This window comes from Anomaloglossus baeobatrachus, chromosome 3, assembly GCF_048569485.1.
Source record: "Anomaloglossus baeobatrachus isolate aAnoBae1 chromosome 3, aAnoBae1.hap1, whole genome shotgun sequence".
Classification (NCBI taxonomy): Eukaryota; Metazoa; Chordata; class Amphibia; order Anura; family Aromobatidae; genus Anomaloglossus; species Anomaloglossus baeobatrachus.
Genome location: NC_134355.1, coordinates 654,431,854 through 654,450,035, shown reverse-complemented (window position 1 = coordinate 654,450,035; position 18,182 = coordinate 654,431,854). Strand labels below are relative to the sequence as shown.

At 50.2% G+C, this 18,182-nt stretch overlaps 1 protein-coding gene across 1 annotated transcript in view; it reads right to left on the bottom strand.

Annotated features, from left to right (window-relative positions):
- LOC142297383 (uncharacterized) overlaps positions 1–18,182 on the bottom strand; it is a 33,315-nt gene continuing 15,133 nt past the window's right edge. Inside the window, exon 2 of the mRNA XM_075341609.1 lies at positions 1–143. Within this exon, the coding sequence (XP_075197724.1) occupies positions 1–143 (143 nt within the window). The remainder of the gene's footprint in view (positions 144–18,182) is intronic.

The following is an 18,182-nucleotide window of genomic DNA, read 5'->3' as shown; positions in this document are numbered from 1 at the left end:
TTAGTGGGATTCTTCATATGTGCATGAAAGATTATCAAAGATTAGTGAGAAGTTTTTGGCGTGCGCCATTTTCTTGAAGTCCATCGCATCAATCTGTGCACATGCCGCCTCCACGGCCATTTTCTCGAAGTCCATCTCGTCAACTGCGGGCGATTAAAAGCAACCCTCAATCCGCCGGCAGATTAATGGTCCTTGCTGCCATGACACCCCATGAGCCCACAGTATCGCCGACCCTCTGCTGCTGCCCACTGACCCTCTTGAGCTATGACACCCTCTCCTCCAAGCCCACTGGCAGATCAATGGCGCCCACCACCATGACACCCAATGAGCCTGCAGTATCGTCGACCCGCCACACACTGACCCTCTTGAGCTGTGACATCCCCTCCTCTGAGCCTGCAGCATCGCCGACCCTGCCTCCTGTGACCTTCCTGAGCCGCTCCACCACCACCGCTCCCCCCTAGTGAGCTAATATAAGACGCACTAGGATTATAAGACGGACTCTCATTTTAACAGTAAAAATCATTTTTTTCCTATTTTCCGCCTTCAAATATGGTGTGTGTGTCGCGGGCGGGGGGGTGCGCCGCCCGGCTGCGCGGGCGCTCGGGTCCGGCTGCTGCTACTGCTGCTGTCGCGGGCGGGGAGGAGGGTGTCAGCACACCGCGCTCACCCCTTCTGCTCGGGTCCGGCAGCTGCTCCTGGTGGCTCGAGCTGTGGGCCGGATCCCGGGGTTTCTCGAGCGACACTCCTCGCCCGTGAGTGAAAGGGGGCGTTTGTTGGGTGTGGGGATTGTTATAGTTCGTGACGCCACCCACGGTTGTGGTGATTTCACCACCGCTGCTATGTACGGGGCTCCCGGGGATGGTGATGCGGAGCAGCCAGGTGTTGTGTTGCCCCTCCGTGGGTAGGGGTGGTGATCCCGGGGCCCGGTGATCAGATGTGAAGTGTAGGGCCTGGTGGGCGCAGGGACGCGGGGGCAGCGCTGTGCCTTGCGGCACTGTGGTACTCACTCAGCCTGAGACGTGGACACAGTTTGTACGGTAAACCAAACGGCTGGTAGGACGGTCCCACAGACGGCTGCACCTGCACTCCCGGTAGGTGACGGTGATGTCCCTCTTCCTTGCACCTTTGTTTGACTTGTGGTAGCGGTGGATTCCCTCCGGTTACCCGCTCCCCGGCTGCAATCTGGGCCGGAGGAGCTCTACACTTTGCCCGCAGGCGCTGGCCCTGAGAAACTGGTGCCGTGGCGGTGGCGGTGTCTCTCCAATACGGGTTGGGCTGTTGCCTTCAATCGGGACTTGGTTGTTGGGGGATCTGCGTCCCCGTCACTGACGGATTCGGCAAATTTGGCGACTCCTAGCCTTGCCGGGGTCCGAGAGGCCCCTGCCCTGGTGCTGACTGTCCTTCGGAACACTGCTCCAGACCACCGGGCACACAGCCAACGGGGTCCTTCCAGGAACTTCCAAACGGTCCCCCTCCAGACAGTCACCGCCGTTGCTGACCTTGCTATTCTGGCCCTCCACAAAGCTGGACCCTTCAGGCTGTCTTTCTCTTCTGTCACTTCACTTGCTTTCCTCCTTTTCTACTTTCACTTTCACTCTCCTGTTTACTTTCTCCCCGTCTAGACTACTCCTCCACTCCTTCCACTTCCTCCTCCCTGACTAGACTGCCTGGTTTCTTCCTGCCTCCAGAGTTGTGAGCTCCTCGGTGGGCGGAGCCAACCGCCTGGCCCACCCCCTGGTGTGCATCATCAAACTCCTGGAGGAAGGCAACAAGGATTTGTAGGTTAGCTGTGATGTGCCTACCTGAGTGTGGGGTGTAGTGGTGGCGTGACCCGTGTCCCCTGGCTTGCCCAGGGCGACACACTGCTGCTGCTGCCACTGCTCGGTGGCTCGAGCGGTGGGCCGGATCCGGGGACTCGGGCGGCGCTCCTCGCCCGTGAATGAAAAGGGGGATGGTTATGGTTGGGGTTTTGAGTTTGTGACGCCACCCACGGTTTGTGGTGAAGGTGAGCACCACCGCTGCTGGTGACGGGGATCCCGGGAGCGTTGTTAGGGAGCAGCTGGGATGTTCTTTCCCCCTCCGTGGGTAGGGGTTTGTGGTCCCGGGGCCCGGTGAGGTTGACGGGGAAGCAGGGCTGGCGAGGTGCAGGGTCGCAGGGACAGCGCGGCGTGGTGCCGGATGGCACTGGTGTACTCACTCAGTAACGGACGCATACACAGTCTCTGTAAACCAAACGGCTGGATCGACGGGTCCCGCAGCCGGCTGCTGTTGCTTTCCCCGGACAGTTTGTTGACGGCTGTCTTTCCCTGCACCTGTCGGTATGTTCGGCTCCGATGGCTTCCCACCGACAGCCCGCTCCCCAGCGTATAGGTGGAGCCCCTTTTGCCCGCAGGCTCTGGCCCTGGGAACTCTAGCTGTGGCGGTACCTGTATTTCCCCTTTCTGTTTGGACGGTTGCCTTCTATCGGGTCTTTGCTGCTAGGAAACCTCTGGGGTTCCGGTCACTGACGGATTTGACCTTTAACGGTGGCTCCAAGCCTGGTCGGGGTCCGCAGGCCCTGCCTGTGTGTGCTGGCTTCACTTCGCTCCCCGGTTCGGTACCGGCGGGCCACCGCCCGTCCCCGGTCCTACGGTTCCGCGTCAATCAGCCTCTCCTGCAGACGGCCACCACCGTCTGCCAACCTTGCTGTATGTGCCCGGGCCACGTACCCGGACACGGTCAGTTTCTGCTCCTCCACTACCACTTCCTACCACTTCACTTCTCTTCCCTCACTTCACTGCTCCTTTTCCCGCCTCCAGGACTGTGAACTCCTCAGTGGGTGGGGCCAACCGCCTGGCTCCACCCCACCTGGTGTGTACATCAGCCCCTGGAGGGAAAATATCATAAAAAGAGACGTTTTGGCAGCACTCTGCGGTGTCAAGAAATCTATTTTATTTTTCTTTTTTGCAGACAGGTGATACAGACATGAGGGAGCTGGGGGAGCGGAGCACAAGGACCAGAGTGCTGCCAAAACTTCTCTTTTTTATGATATTAGTACTTGCTCTGGCTTCTTAGCATATAGCACCATGGTAGTTCAGGATTTCCACTTGCCGTCAGCTGTTTTTTTCAGCCAAGTCCAATGTGAGGATACAGCAGCTGATCTGCACTTCAAGCACCCACAAGACAAGCTCTAAATGGAATTGAGCCAAAGGACTTTCTTGCAGCATTTTCCACAGAGTGGTAAGCAGTGCAGTGCACAACTTTTTTTTAGCCCCTGGAGGGAGGCAACAAGGATTTTATGTGCGGCTGTTGTGCCTGTCTCGGGGTGGGGGGTGTCGTGTGTAGTACCTGTGACGACCTGGCTAGTCCAGGACGCCACATGTGTCTTATAAATTGGTGCACCTTATAAAACAAACACCACGACAAGGCTGAGCCCAGCAACAAGATGTCGCGGGCGGAGGAGGGGACGCTGCGCTCTCCCACTGCTCGGGTCCGGCTGCCGCTGCTGCTGCGGCCGCTGCTGCTCGGTGGCTCGAGCGATGGGCCGGATCCCGGGGACTCGAGCGGCGCTCCTCGCCCGTGAGTGAAAAGGGGTTTGGTTTTGGGGATTTATTGTCCGTGACGCCACCCACGGTTGTGGTGATTTTTGGTAACACCACCGCTGCTCTGTATGGGGATCCCGGGAGCGGTGACAGGGAGCAGCAGAGTTGTTAGTTCTCCCCTCCGTGGGTAGGGGTTTGGTTGTCCCGGGGCCCAGTGATGGGGTAGGGGTGGATGGCAGGCCGGGTGCGGGGCCTGGTGAGGTGCAGGGTCGCGGGGACAGCGCTGTGCCGCACGGCACGGTGGTACTCACTCAGCCTGAGATGATGACACAGTTCTCGGTAAAACACACGGCTGGAAAGACGGTTCCCACGGACGGCTACTGTTGCTTTTCCCCGGTAGTTAACGGTGACTGTCTCTTTCCCTGCACCTTGTGTAATGTTGGTAGCGATGGGTTCCCACCGGTAACCCGCTCCCCGACTTGGATATGGGCCGGAGGAGCCCCTCTTTGCCCGCAGGCGCTGGCCCTGAGAAACTGGTGCCTTGGCGGTGGTGGTGTCTCTCTCATACGGTTGGACGGTTGCCTTCAATCGGGACTTAGTTGTTTGGAAACTCGGAGGTCCCCTTCACTGACGGATTTGGCAAATTTACGGCGACTCCAAGCCTTGCCGGGATCCGAAAGGCCCCTGCCAATGGTGCTGGCTTCTCCTTGTGTACCAGTCCGGTACCGCCGAGCCACCACCCGTCCACGGTCCTTACGGCACCTCCGATAGGCCACTCCTGCAGACGGTCACCGCCGTCTGCTAACCTTGCTGTCTCTGTCCGGGGCACACACCCGGACCAACCTCAGGCTGCTCTGTTACTACTTTCCTAGCTTCACTCTCACTCCTTTCTCTTCCTCCTCCAAAACTTATCTGCCAGTTTTCCCTCCTCCAGGACTGTGAACTCCTTGGTGGGTGGAGACCAACCGCCTGGCTCCACCCGCTGGTGTGGACATCAGCCCCTGGGGAAGGCAACAAGGATTTCTGGTCTAGCTTAGGTGTACCTAACCGGGGTGTAGGGTGTGGTGATGTCATCATTACCTGTGACCCCTGGCTTGCCCAGGGCATCACAAAGTCACAAGGAGTTATACTACATCAGCGAGGTCTCTCCCATGCAAAGATTTCAAAGACTGGGGTTTCAAGATGTGATGTTCAAGCTCTTTTGCATAAACACCAAGAAATGGGCAACATTAAAGGCCACTTTACACACAGAGATAAATCATTGGCAGATCTGTGGTTGCAGTGAAATTGTGGACAATCAGTGCCAGGTTTGTGGCTGTGTAAAAATGGAACAATATGTCCATGATTTCACTGCAACCACAGATCTGCCAATGATTTATCTCTGTGTGTAAAGTGGCCTTAAGGACCACAGACAAAGTGATCGGCATCTACAGATGAGATACTCAGCTACTTAAAAACTCACATGTCTGTTTAAAAAATGCATGTGTTGCACGGTCCATTTTGTCCATCCGTGTGGTCGTCAGCATGACTGGTACTGAAAAAAAAGCATGATACTGAAATTAATTGGTTTTTTTTTTTTAATTATTTAAGTAATTTAAAAAAATGGTGTGGGGTCCCCCACATTTTTAATATCTAGCCAAGGTACAGCAGATAGCTGGGGGCTGGTTGGGAAAGCCCATGGTTATTTGGCCCTTCCCACCCTGAAAATAGCAATCCGCAGCCACCCCAAAAATAGCGCATCCATTCGATTCACCAGTTCTGGTGCTGAATGCAGCTCTTCCTGTTTGCCTTGGTGCAGTGGAAATTGAGAAAATGGTTTATGGGGTTGATCCCAGCTGTGAATTGACAGCTAGTATCAGGTCCTGATATTAGTAATGGGTGGGTGTCTATCAGACACCCCCATTACTTCCCAGAAGATGTAAATAGAAAAAAAACACTGAAAAAATATTTTGTTTAAAAAACAAACACACCCCTTGACTTCATTCACCAATTTTTCACTTTGAAATTTCGACATAATCCAACTAATCTGAGGTAGTTCACAAAAATGAACCCAAAAGACATAACAAGAAAGAACAAAAAAATAAAGATAGGACACAGTCCCTCATTCACCAATTTATTAAAAAAAAATAAAAAAAGCCTTGAAGTTCCAACGTAATCCACATGGCGGTTGCACAACGTTCAGTGGCCCATCTTATGAAGAATGTTCAGAGAACAAACCCCACAGGCTGGAACAGCAGCCACTGCCGGCTCTCACGCTGCGCTCTGTGAGAACCACCGGACGGAAGTGACGAGTGGTGACGTCATGAGGTCACAGCAGTTCACAGCAGCCGGGTCACATTATTCTTTTTCTATATTTTCTAGGCATTTTTGGGGACTTTCTATCATTATTCAGGTGAGCTCTTTTCAATGAGTATTTATATATCCAAAATACATAACATAGCACCTATTGAGTTCCATTTAAACCAGATTAAAAGGCCCAGTGCCCACGCTGTGTAGTTTTGAAGCGTATTTTCAGAAATCTGCAGCAAAACCTGCATGTCCATTGTGAAGCCAGCAAAGTCTGAGAATTCAGAAGTGCTGTGCCCACGTTGCTTATTTTTCCCTTGCGTATTTGGTGCAGATTTGGTGCAGAAAAAAAAGAAATCTGCACCAAATACGCAAGGGAAAAATACTTAACGTGGGCACAGCACTTCTGAATTCTCATAGACTTTGCTGGCTTCACAATGGACATGCAGATTTTGCTGCAGATTTCTGAAAATCTGCATCAAAATCAGCGTAAAAATATGCACGGCCAAAGGGTTTTCCTATTAAAGAATATTACCAATTTCTGACCTGACATGTGGCTCTTTTCAGGTCACTTTTAATAATCAGCGGTTCTGTCTTTGTACATGAGAAATAACCTAACTTCTGGCCATAATATGACTTGTAACTTGCATTTCTCTCTAGCTGTGTAATTTGCAGTTGTCTCTGAGCTGGTGGGTGGATACTGACTGCTATGATGTTTTCCATACACAGAACACACAGACACAAAGAACTCCTGCTCTCCTTTCTTTACTCGAAGACATCAGTCCATTATTTCTGCCATTCTGTCTCACTGTAGTTCTCTCCTCCGCTCTCCATAGACGTAATGGCTATAATCTCATCCCTCGGTAAGCTGGCAGTCTATCTTGTTTTGAGACGTATTTGTTTTGGCAGTTTTTCAGAGTTCAGGAGGTGAGTTGAGGAAGCAAAGGAGAAAAAGAAATCGCTCATAAGTGGAGAAAGAAGCATACAAATCTATTGTTATATATGTTTGTACAATTAATGTTTGCAATGTCTACTGAAATAATCATCATGTAAGGTATATGAATAAAATAAAATTAAATATACCGTATATGCTATATATGTATTTTTATTTTTTCATATATACTGTCTTGACCAAGAGTGTTTGTGTGCCGCCCCTGTGCCAGCAGCCGGCGCTGCTCGGGTCCGAGCCTTCAGGGGAGGTGACTCGAGGGTTTCCAGACCCGGTGGTCTCGCGGACACGCCGAATAAATGGGGGGACGTATATGTACTGGCTGAGCCGTATTAAGTTTGTGACGCCACCCACGGTGTGTGGTGAGGTGGGACACCACCGCTGCTGTTATGGGGCACCCGGGGGAGATGTTGTGCAGCAAGTTGTTAACCCCTCCGTGGGCATGGATGGTGGCCCCGGGACCTGATAGTGCTGGTGCAGGGGAGATGACGACTGCAGAGGGTGCTGATGTACTCACAGTTAGAAACACGCACAAGTCTCTGGTAAACCAAGGTGATGGTGGCCGGTGCTGCGGCCGGTTGCGTTCTGGTCTCCCACCCGGCTGGTGGTCTCTATCCTTTTCCTGCACTGTTTAAGTAGAAAAGACTTCCTAGTATGAAACGTAGGAGTCCGCTCCCGGCTGGATGTGGCCAGCAGACGCTGGCCCGTGGGATCTATGGACCTTGGCGGTGACCTCTTATCCCTAATCGGTGGGCTGTTGTCTTCTATGAGGGACTTTGGGTGAGACAGAAACTCTAGTCCTGGCCTCAATCGGTTAATTAACCAGCTCCAGTCAATTCTGGTTTCTAGCTTCAGGGTCCAGGTCGGTTCCCCATGTCGGTACCGGCGGGCTACAACCCTGACCCGGTCCACCTCGGTTCCACCGAGCCGTCTTCCTGTCTCCTGCTGCCAGAGACCACCGTCTGCCTCCTAGCCAAGGCACCAGGGCTCCTACCCTGGTACCTGTCAGTTTCCTTCAGGCCTGACACACAGGCCTGACCTCCACTCACACTGAACTCTAAAACTCATCTCTGCTTTTCCCGTCCGGGCTGTCTAAACCCCTGGGTGGGCATGCACCAACCGCCTGGCCACACCGACTGGTGTGTCTATCTGTCCCTAAGGGGGGTGACTAGTGTTTTAATGGTTGGCTGTGTGTTTCCTAATGAGGGAACGGTGTTGTGCAGGGGCCTATTTGTGACTACCTGGTTTTGCCAGGGCGTCACATTTGTACCCTTGAAATTGTTCTGGAAAAAGTATTTCTCCCAGAAAATGTCATGCAGTGTTTGGCTCCACACTTGCAGGGTGCCACGACAGCATCAGACTCTGTTCACATTGTAGACTCTGACAGGCAACCTGAGGTCTCCTAGTTGCTTAGCCAGAGCGGGGCCGATTCATTTCCATTTCTCTCCTGTCCTGAAGGAGTTAAGTCCTGTGGATTGGTGTACAGCTCTTGGGATCTCAGGTTGCTTATTAACACCCACAGCCATCATATTGCTATTAAAGGGATGGTATTCTGTTTCCCTGAGCCGATAATAGCTTCAGCTTAGCTCCAGCGATTCCGATCTTTGTGGTGGTCCAGTTCTTGGTGACCTGTAGTTTGGTATTTTGAGTGGTGTGGAAGGTCCCCTGTGGTGCATTTACTTCCTTCCTTTTTTCTTTATTTACTCTGTACATGTGTGATAATACAATATATATTTTTCTATATGCTTTTTTACTGTGAGAATATACTGTATATATACATATTTTTATATGATTTTCTATAACCAAATTTTCTTTTCTATATGAGTAAGAAGAAAGAGCCTGTTTTCTGGCTCCATAGAGTGAGGAGCTAGAAGTTGAGTGGGGAGCTCCAAGTGAGAGGAGCTAAGTAACTGTCGACACAAACTTGTTAGCTGGGTGGACAGCGGTGACCCAGTGGCGTAGGCGACAGATACCAGGATCAGGGAAGCTGACCTGAGGTTTTCCAAGGACACTGCCTAGGAGAGGCAGGGGACGCCAAGACGGTGCAGTGGACTTGACTGGGGCCAGGCACGACGGGGCACGGGGCCCTAGACCAGGAACTGCTCTGAACGACCTGGTAATTTACCCGACCAGGCAAGAAGCCTGTATAGACCCCCCCGACCAACTAACAATCAAGGACTACAGCAGACCGCAAGGGACCAGGGCCTTAGACATACCACGGGGACCCATTACCTACAAACGGAGTGCACAGAAAAGGGCACCTGGATCACCAAGGGACACTAACAGTACCGGGGGCCTGAACCGGCCGTCCCCTGCTCCAATTGTGAGTAGAGACTTTGTTTACCATCAGCGTGTGTCTCCTTTCTGCAACCTTATCCAGCACCACGATAACCAGCAGTGTGTGTCCCTGTTTCCTGCATTGTGCACCTCATTCAACACCAAGAGGTCTCAGAGACTGTTCCTGCACTATCCACCTCATCCAACACCACGAGGGCACCGGGCCTTCCCTACCTGTGGAGGGACTCACATCTAGCTGCTCCATTCCATCAGCCCCGGCCCCCTTACACAGCATCGGTGGTATACCCGTTACCGCAACCCACAGGTGGCATCACGAACACTTCTCCCTTGTAAATACCCCCCTTCATTGAGTGTCCGCTAAACCTCGAGCCACAGTAATCCCGGATCCGAGTAGCTTGCCTGCCTAGAGGTGGCACAGAAGAACCCCAAGATCTCCGTGGCTGAGCTCCAGAGATGCAGTAGGGACATAGGAGAAAGTTCCACGAAGTCAACTATCACTGCAGCACTGCACCAGTTGGGCCTGTATGGCAGAGTGGCTCGACAAAAGCCTCTCCTCAGTGCAAGACATATGAAAGCCCGCATACAGTTTGCAAAAAAACACATAAAGGACTCCCAGACTATGAGAAATAAGATTCTTTGGTCTGATGAGACGAAGATAGAAATTTTTGGTGATTATTCTAAGCGGTATGTGTGGATAAAACCAGGCACTGCTCATCAAATGCACAATACAATCCCAACAGTGAAACATGGTGGTGGCAGCATCATGCTATGGGGGTGTTTTTCCTCTGCAGGGACAGGATGACTGGTTGTAATTGAAGGAAAGATGAATGCGCCCAAGTACAGAGATATCCTGGAAGAAAACCTCTTCCAAAGTGCTCTGGACCTCAGATATGGCCGAAGGTTCACCTTCCAACAAGACAATGACCCTAAGCACACAGCTAAAATAACAAAAAAGTGGCTTCAGAACAACTCTGTGACCATTCTTGACCTGATTTAAACCCAACTGAGCATCTCTGGAGAGACCTGAAAATGGCTGTCCACCAATGTTCATGTGATGCCCTGGCCTATCAGGTTGTCACAGTGTATTGTACAATCTGCCCTTCTGCACAGTATCCACTCTCCTTGGTTAACGGATCCCAGTCCTTTAGTGTTGTTAACAGCTTGTCCAATCAAAATCCTAGGAACACTTCCCACTTGAATCTACCAGACACACCATTGGGGGGCCTGAAGGGAATAGGGCCGCTCACATGGGGAGCTTGGTGAGGAGAAAGTGAGGACAGTGACAGTTGAGAGTTGAGAGTGAAGGAGAGACGAGGTGAAGTGGCTCTCGTGAGGAGACGCCACGGAGGAGAGCTCCTGTATAGTAGGTGGCAGACGTTGGTCTGGGTCTGGTAGGAGCTGGAACCCGGTCGCAGGGGACAGTGTCAAGGGGCACGGACTGCCGAGGAGGGAAGCCGGCGGCCTTGACCTATCACCGGGCAGGGGCCAGGGCACGACGGGGTACGTGGACCCCAGGCTGGAAAGTAGCTTCACGTGTTCCGGGAATTTACCCGACGGGGGTGAAGACTTCAAGTGATGTCCCCAACACGCTCCAAAATCGGGGTACTAGCGCACCGATGGGATAGGAATTTCCCACTACAGTCCAAAGAAATCCTACGCATGAACCCTGAGAGGAAGCTCACTCCGTTAGCCATACGGGTGAGCGAGACCCGGAGAGTTTCATACCAACGGGTCCAATCGAGAATAAGGTGCCAGGGATAGGGCCACAGACCAACAACAACACCAAGGGCACGGATCCAGGCGTGCTCCCCGCAGACTACAGTGGTGCTCAGAACTTTAGTTTACAAGCTGTTGGTGTGGTTATTCTGGGACTGAGTGAGTATATTGGAAAACCCTGTACCTAACCCCCAATGGCATCCAGACACCATCCATTATCAACGGGCCCCGGGACACAAACCCCCTACCCATGGAGGGGTTAAACATCAGGCTGCCACACCATCGTCACCGCGCTCCCCAACAGTAGCGGTGGTCCCTCACATTACCACGCACCGTGGGTGGTGTCACAAACTTTCCAAAATCCCCCTGTACATATCTCCCCCCTTTCTTTTAATCGAGTAGCCGAGCGACCCCCGGGCCCGGAGACCCCTCGAGCCACCGTGGATCCGAATCCGAGCGGCGGCAGCAACCCGGCTGCTCGCACGGGGGCGGTACATTCACCATCCAACCTGACGGAACTGGAGAGGATCTGCAATGAAGAATGGCAGAGGATCCCCAAATCCAGGTGCGAAAAACTTGCATCATTCCCAAGAAGACTCATAGCTGTACTAGCTCAATAGGTGTGTCTACTCAATACTGAGCAAAGGGTCTGAATACTTATGACCATGTGATATTTCAGTTCTTCTTGTTTAATAAATTTTCAAAACTTTCTACATTTCTGTTTTTTTTATGTCAAGATGGGGGATGGGGAGCAGAGTGTACATTAATGACAAAAAAATGAACTTTTTAAATTTACCAAATGGCTGCAATGAAACAAAGAGTGAAAAATGTAAAGGGGTCTGAATACTTTCCACACCCTGTATATATATATCTAATATACTGTATAAAGCTGAATGTGTGTATGTGTGTATGTATGTATGTCCGGGATTGGCATCTGCACCGTCGCAGCTACAGCCACAAAATTTTGCACACTTACACTTCTGGACCCCGAGAGCGTCATAGGCTATGTTTTGAGGGGAAATTTTAACCCCACGCTTTACAGTTATTCACCAAAAAACCTGCCTCCATTAAAGCGAATGGAGCTGGGAGGCACAGTGCAGCCAGAACTTCAGAAGAATGCGCAGCCACGCCCTTATATGGAATGTTGGCGTGTCACAATGCAGCCAGGGAAAGAGACAGACATAGACAGGGAAAGACAAAAAAGGGGATGGCACCTCCTGTCCGTGTGACAACAAGATATTGGGGTGCACTTTAGGTTCCAAAGCCATAAAGTGAAAGATAGACAAGGCACTCCCAAAATGCTTTGCATGAAAATTTATTTATGTGCTTTAGAACGTTTTCGGTCCTATTTGGACCTTCATCAGTAGCACATATGTAGTGAACAAGGTGCACATGGGCTGTCAGGCGCGGAATCCACCGCTGCATGGGGGCAGCCCCCATGCAGCGGTGGATTCCGCGCCTGACAGCCCATGTGCACCTTGTTCACTACATATGTGCTACTGATGAAGGTCCAAATAGGACGGAAAACGTTCTAAAGCACATAAATAAATTTTCATGCAAAGCATTTTGGGAGTGCCTTGTCTATCTTTCACTTTATAGACAGGGAAAGAGGCAGACACAGACAGGGTAAGAAACAGACATAGACAGGGTAAGTGACAGACACAAAGAGACAGACACAGACAAAGAGACAGACTGTCAGGGAAAGAGACAGACAGGGAAAGAGAGGGAAAGAGAGAGACAGGTTAAGAGACAGACACAGACAGGTAAAGAGACAGACACAGACAGGTAAAGAGACAGAGACAGACACAGGGAAACAGACAGACAGGGAAAGAGAGGGAAAGAGACAAACAGGGTAAGAGACAGACAAAGACAGGTAAAGAGACAGACACAGGGAAAGAGACAGAGGGAAAGAGGGAAAGAGAGGGAAAGAGACAGACAGGGAAAGAGAGGGAAAGAGACAGACAGGGAAAGAGAGGGAAAGAGACAGACAGGGAAAGAGACAGACAGGGAAAGTGACAGAGATAGATAGATAGACAGACAGGGAAAGAGATAGATAGACAGATAGGGAAAGAGATTGAGACAGACAGAGAAAGAGACAGAGACAGACAGGGAAAGAGACAGACAGACAAAGAGATAGAGAGACAGAGAGATATATACAGAGGGGGAGACAGACAGAGAATGGGAGAAAAACAGAGAGACAGTTACTATCCCCGGCAGCGCCGGGTGCTATGTTGTGAGACGAAATTTTAACCCAGCACGTTCCAATTTACCAATCAATTTTGCCCCTATCTACATAATGGGGAAAAAGTGAAACGAAAAGTGTTGGGGGCAAATTGACAGCTGCCAGATATAAACAAGGGAGACTTAAAGAATGAGAGCGATGGCGTCAAAGAGTATAAACCGTACAGTTGCTAAGGTGGGGCCCCGACATGGGATACTCACCACACTCGGGGATATGAACACACACACAAAATGCGTCACACACTACTACGTGCTTGAACACATATACCACCCTCAGCACACATCTCACCACACATACACCAACGTCGCCACATAATCGCCCTAAACACACACAAGTCTGGTATTATCCTTCAAAAATAAAAATCTGATTAATAAGCAGCCAAACTACAAGAACAACAAATGTACCATATAGGAAATACAGCAGCTGTCAGTCACATGACCTGTCTATTATGTGTATGTGTGAGCTAATATATACTGTCAGGGGGGGGGGGGGGGCTTTCTGTTGCCTGGAGATTTATCAGGCTGCCAATAGCAACCAATCACAGCTTAGCTTCTATTTTGCTACAGTTAATTAATCTGAGCTCTGATTGGTTAATATAGGCAACAATTTAATAATTACATTTATATCTATTTGTTTTGTGGTTTTTGTGTGCAGAATACATTTTTGTTAATACAGTCTATTTTGTTAACAGCAGTTATTAACCCGGGCGAAGCCGGGTCGTACAGCTAGTATATATATAAAGCTGAATATGTGTGTGTGTGTGTGTGTGTGTCCGGGATTGGCATCTGCACCATCGCAGCTACAGCCACAAAATTTTGCACACTCACACTTCTGGACCCCGAGAGTGTCATAGGCTATGTTTTGAGGGGAAATTTTAACCCTGCGCTTTACAGTTATTCACCAAAAAACCTGCCTCCATTAAAGTGAATGGAGCTGGGAGCCACAGTGCAGCCAGACCTTCAGAAGAATGCGCAGCCACGCCCTTAAATGGAATGTTGGCATGTCACAATGCAGCCAGGGAAAGAGACAGACACAGACAAGGAAAGAGGCAGACACAGACAGGGTAAGAAACAGACACAAAAAGACAGACTGACAGGCAAAGAGACAGACAGGAAAAGAGAGGGAAAGAGAGAGACAGGTTAAGAGACAGACACAGAAAGGTAAAGAGACAGACACAGACAAAGAGACAGAGACAGACACAGGGAGACAGACAGACAGGGAAAGAGACAGAGAAAGACAGGTAAAGAGACAAAGAGACAGGCACAGGGAAAGAGACAGAGGGAAAGAGGGAAAGAGTCAGACAGGTAAAGAGAGGGAAAGAGACAGACATGGAAAGAGAGGGAAAGAGACAGACAGGGAAAGAGACAGACAGGGAAAGTGACAGAGATAGATAGACAGACAGACAGGGAAAGATATAGACAGACAGGGAAAGAGATTGAGACAGACGGAGAAAGAGACAGAGACAAAGAGATAGAGAGAGAGACAGAGATATATACAGAGGGGGAGACAGACATTATAATTACATTTCTATTTGTTTTGTGGTTTTTGTGTGCAGAATACATTTTTGTTAATACATTCTATTTTGTTAACAGCAGTTATTAACCCGGGCGAAGCCGGGTAGTACAGCTAGTATATATATATTACAGAGGATACAGGCTGCTAGCTATATAATAAAATATAGAGGATGCTGGCTGTGTACATATAGTAAATAGGCAGCTGGCTGCGTATATATAATACTAGCTGTACTACGCGGCTTCGCCCGGGTTAATAACTGCTGTTAACAAAATAGAATGTATTAACAAAAATGTATTCTGCACACAAAAACCACAAACCAAATAGATAGAAATGTAATTATTAAATTGTTGCCTATATTAACCAATCAGAGCTCAGATTAATTAACTGTAGCAAAATAGAAGCTGAGCTGTGATTGGTTGCTATTGGCAGCCTGATAAATCTCCAGGCAACAGAAAGCCCTCCCCCTGACAGTATATATTAGCTCACACATACACATATAGACAGGTCATGTGACTGACAGCTGCCATATTTCCTATGTGGTACAATTGTTGTTCTTTTAGTTTGGCTGCTTATTAATCAGATTTTTATTTTTGAAGGATAATACTAGACTTGTGTGTGTTTAGGGCGATTATGTGGCGAGGTTGGTGTATGTGTGGTGAGATGTGTGCTGAGGGTGATATATGTGTTCAAGTACGTGGTAGTGTGTGACGCATTTTGTGTGTGTGTTCATATCCCCGAGTGTGGTGAGTATCCCATGTCGGGGCCCCACCTTAGCAACTGTACGGTATATACTCTTTGGCGCCATCGCTCTCATTCTTTAAGTCTCCCTTGTTTATATCTGGCAGCTGTCAATTTGCCCCCAACGCTTTTCGTTTCACTTTTCCCCCATTATGTAGATAGGGGCAAAATTGATTGGTAAATTGGAACGTGCTGGGTTAAAATTTCGTCTTACAACATTGCACCCGGCGCTGCCGGGGATAGTAACTGTCTCTCTATTTTTCTCCCATTCTCTGTCTGTCTCCCCCTCTGTATATATCTCTCTGTCTCTCTGTCTGTCTCTTTCCCTGTCTGTCTCTGTCTCTTTCTCTGTCTGTCTCAATCTCTTTCCCTGTCTGTCTATCTATCTCTTTCCCTGCCTGTCTATCTATCTCTGTCACTTTCCCTGTCTGTCTCTTTCCCTGTCTGTCTCTTTCCCTCTCTTTCCCTGTCTGTCTCTTTACCTGTCAGTCTGTTTCTTTGTCTGTGTCTGTCTCTTTGTGTCTGTCTCTTACCCTGTCTATGTCTGTTTTTTACCCTGTCTGTGTCTGCCTCTTTCCCTGTCTGTGTCTGTCTCTTTCCCTGGCTGCATTGTGACATGCCAACATTCAATATAAGGGCGTGGCTCTGTGTCTGTCTCTTTCCCTGGCTGCATTGTGACATGCCAACATTCCATATAAGGGCGTGGCCGCGCGTTCTTCTGAAGTTCTGGCTGCACTGTGGCTCCCAGCTCCATTCGCTTTAATGGAGGCAGGTTTTTTGGTGAATAACTGTAAAGAGTGGGGTTAAAATTTCGCCTCAAAACATAGCCTATGACGCTCTCGGGGTCCAGAAGTGTGAGTGTGCAAAATTTTGTGGCTGTAGCTGCGACGGTGTGGATGCCAATCCCGGACATACACACACACACACATACACACATTCAGCTTTATATATTAGATGGAGGCTTGGGGCCGCATATAGTGTATACATAGCACTATACTGTACACACACATCCACACTATATACATATACTATACACAGACATAATGCAGACTTTAGTGTGCACCTGTATATACAGTATGGTGCTGTATATGAGCCGGAAACAGGAGCTGAAATACAGACAAACACAGATTATACTCTCTAGCTGTGAGCGGCTCCAATGCTGAAGACACAAGATTCAAGGAGTCCTGGCGCTTGGTGGTGATTGGAGGATACTTTTAAGTAACTACGGCTATCACTGGGTCCCTATGGCTTAAGAAAGCTAAGGACCATATTTTTTGGACTATAAGACGCTCTTTACCATAAGACGTGCCCCAGGTTTACACAGCAGACATAGAAAAAAACATTTTTCTTATTAAAACTTCCCTGGCGGTGTAAAGAGGAGGGGCCATTATTACAAATTTTATTGTACTAGGATAGACTAGGGAGGTAATAAATCTATTGTTACTGTCTTTCTGCAGTGTATATGTCGCGGGCGGGGAGGGGACGCTGCGCTCACCACGCTCGGGTCCGGCGCTGCTGCTGCTGCTCGGTGGCTCGAGCGGTGGGCCGGATCCGGGGACTCGAGCGGCGCTCCTCGCCCGTGAGTGCAAGGGATGGTTTGGTGGGGTTTGGGATGTCGGTTTGTGACGCCACCCACGGTATATGGTGAGGTTGGGACACCACCGCTGCTCTGTACGGGGATCCCAGGAGCATTGACAGGGAGCAGCTGGGATGGTTCTCTCCCCTCCGTGGGTAGGTGGAATTTTGGTGGTCCCGGGGCCCAGTGATGTTGACTGGAAGGTAGATGGTGGGGTTGGGGAAGTACAGGGTCACGGGGGCAGCGTAGTGCCGGACGGCACGGTGGTACTCACTCAGCCAGTAACGTACACGGAGTCTCTGGTAAAACAAACGGCTGGATGGACGGGTCCCACAGACGGCTGCGGTGTATTTCCCCTGACCCAAGTTGGGTAGTGTAAGTCCTTTCCTGCACCTTCTTGTACGCTCCTCCTGTGCTCCGGTTTCCAGCTGGCTCCCCGGTTCGGTACCGGTGGGCCACCGCCCAACCCCGGCTACCTACGGTTCCACCAAGACTGTCTTCCCGGCTCCCACAGACGGCCACTACCATCTGCCTGACTGCTACACGAGGGCCCTAGGCTCCAACCTAGGCCCCCGTCTGCTTCTGCCACTCTGCACGCCTCCTCTCCCTTCCTCTGCCTGGACTTGTCTCTCTTGTTTCCTGCCTCAGACCAGCTAGACTCCTCGGTGGGCGTGTCCATCTGCCTGACTCCGCCCACCTGGTGTGTCTGTCTGAACCCGAGGGAGGAAATCAGGTCTCACTGGAGATGACTGCTGTGACCTGCTGGGGGTGGGGGTGTGTGTGTGCTGTTACCTGTGGCCCCTGGCTAGTCCAGAGCGCCACATATATATATTATACACACATAGCTCTGCTACATGCCCATAGACAAATACAGCTCTACTACACGCCCATAGAAATGCACGGCTCTGCTACATGCCCATAGACATACACGGCTCTACTACTGGCCCATAGACATATACCGCTCTGCTAAATGCCCATAGACATATACGGCTCTGCTAAATGCCCATAGACATACACAGCTCTGCTACACACAGACTACATGCACATATACACACACAGCCCTGCAACAGACACATACAGTATACTTACCCACTATACATTACCTTATCTTGCAGTTCCTGATCGGTGCAGAGCAGGAGAGGAGCCACTGGGACCTGTATGGCTGTATGGAAGCTGCTGCAGCAGTTGATCAGCTACAGGACCTTGTTCCAATTCACCTTTCCGGTCATGTGATCAGGCACATGATTAGTCAGATGACCTGAAAGGTCTTGAATTTACTCGGGCAGAAGGTCCTTCACCTTCTCAGCTCCTGCAGTCTCTGTTCGGGTTCGATAAAATACT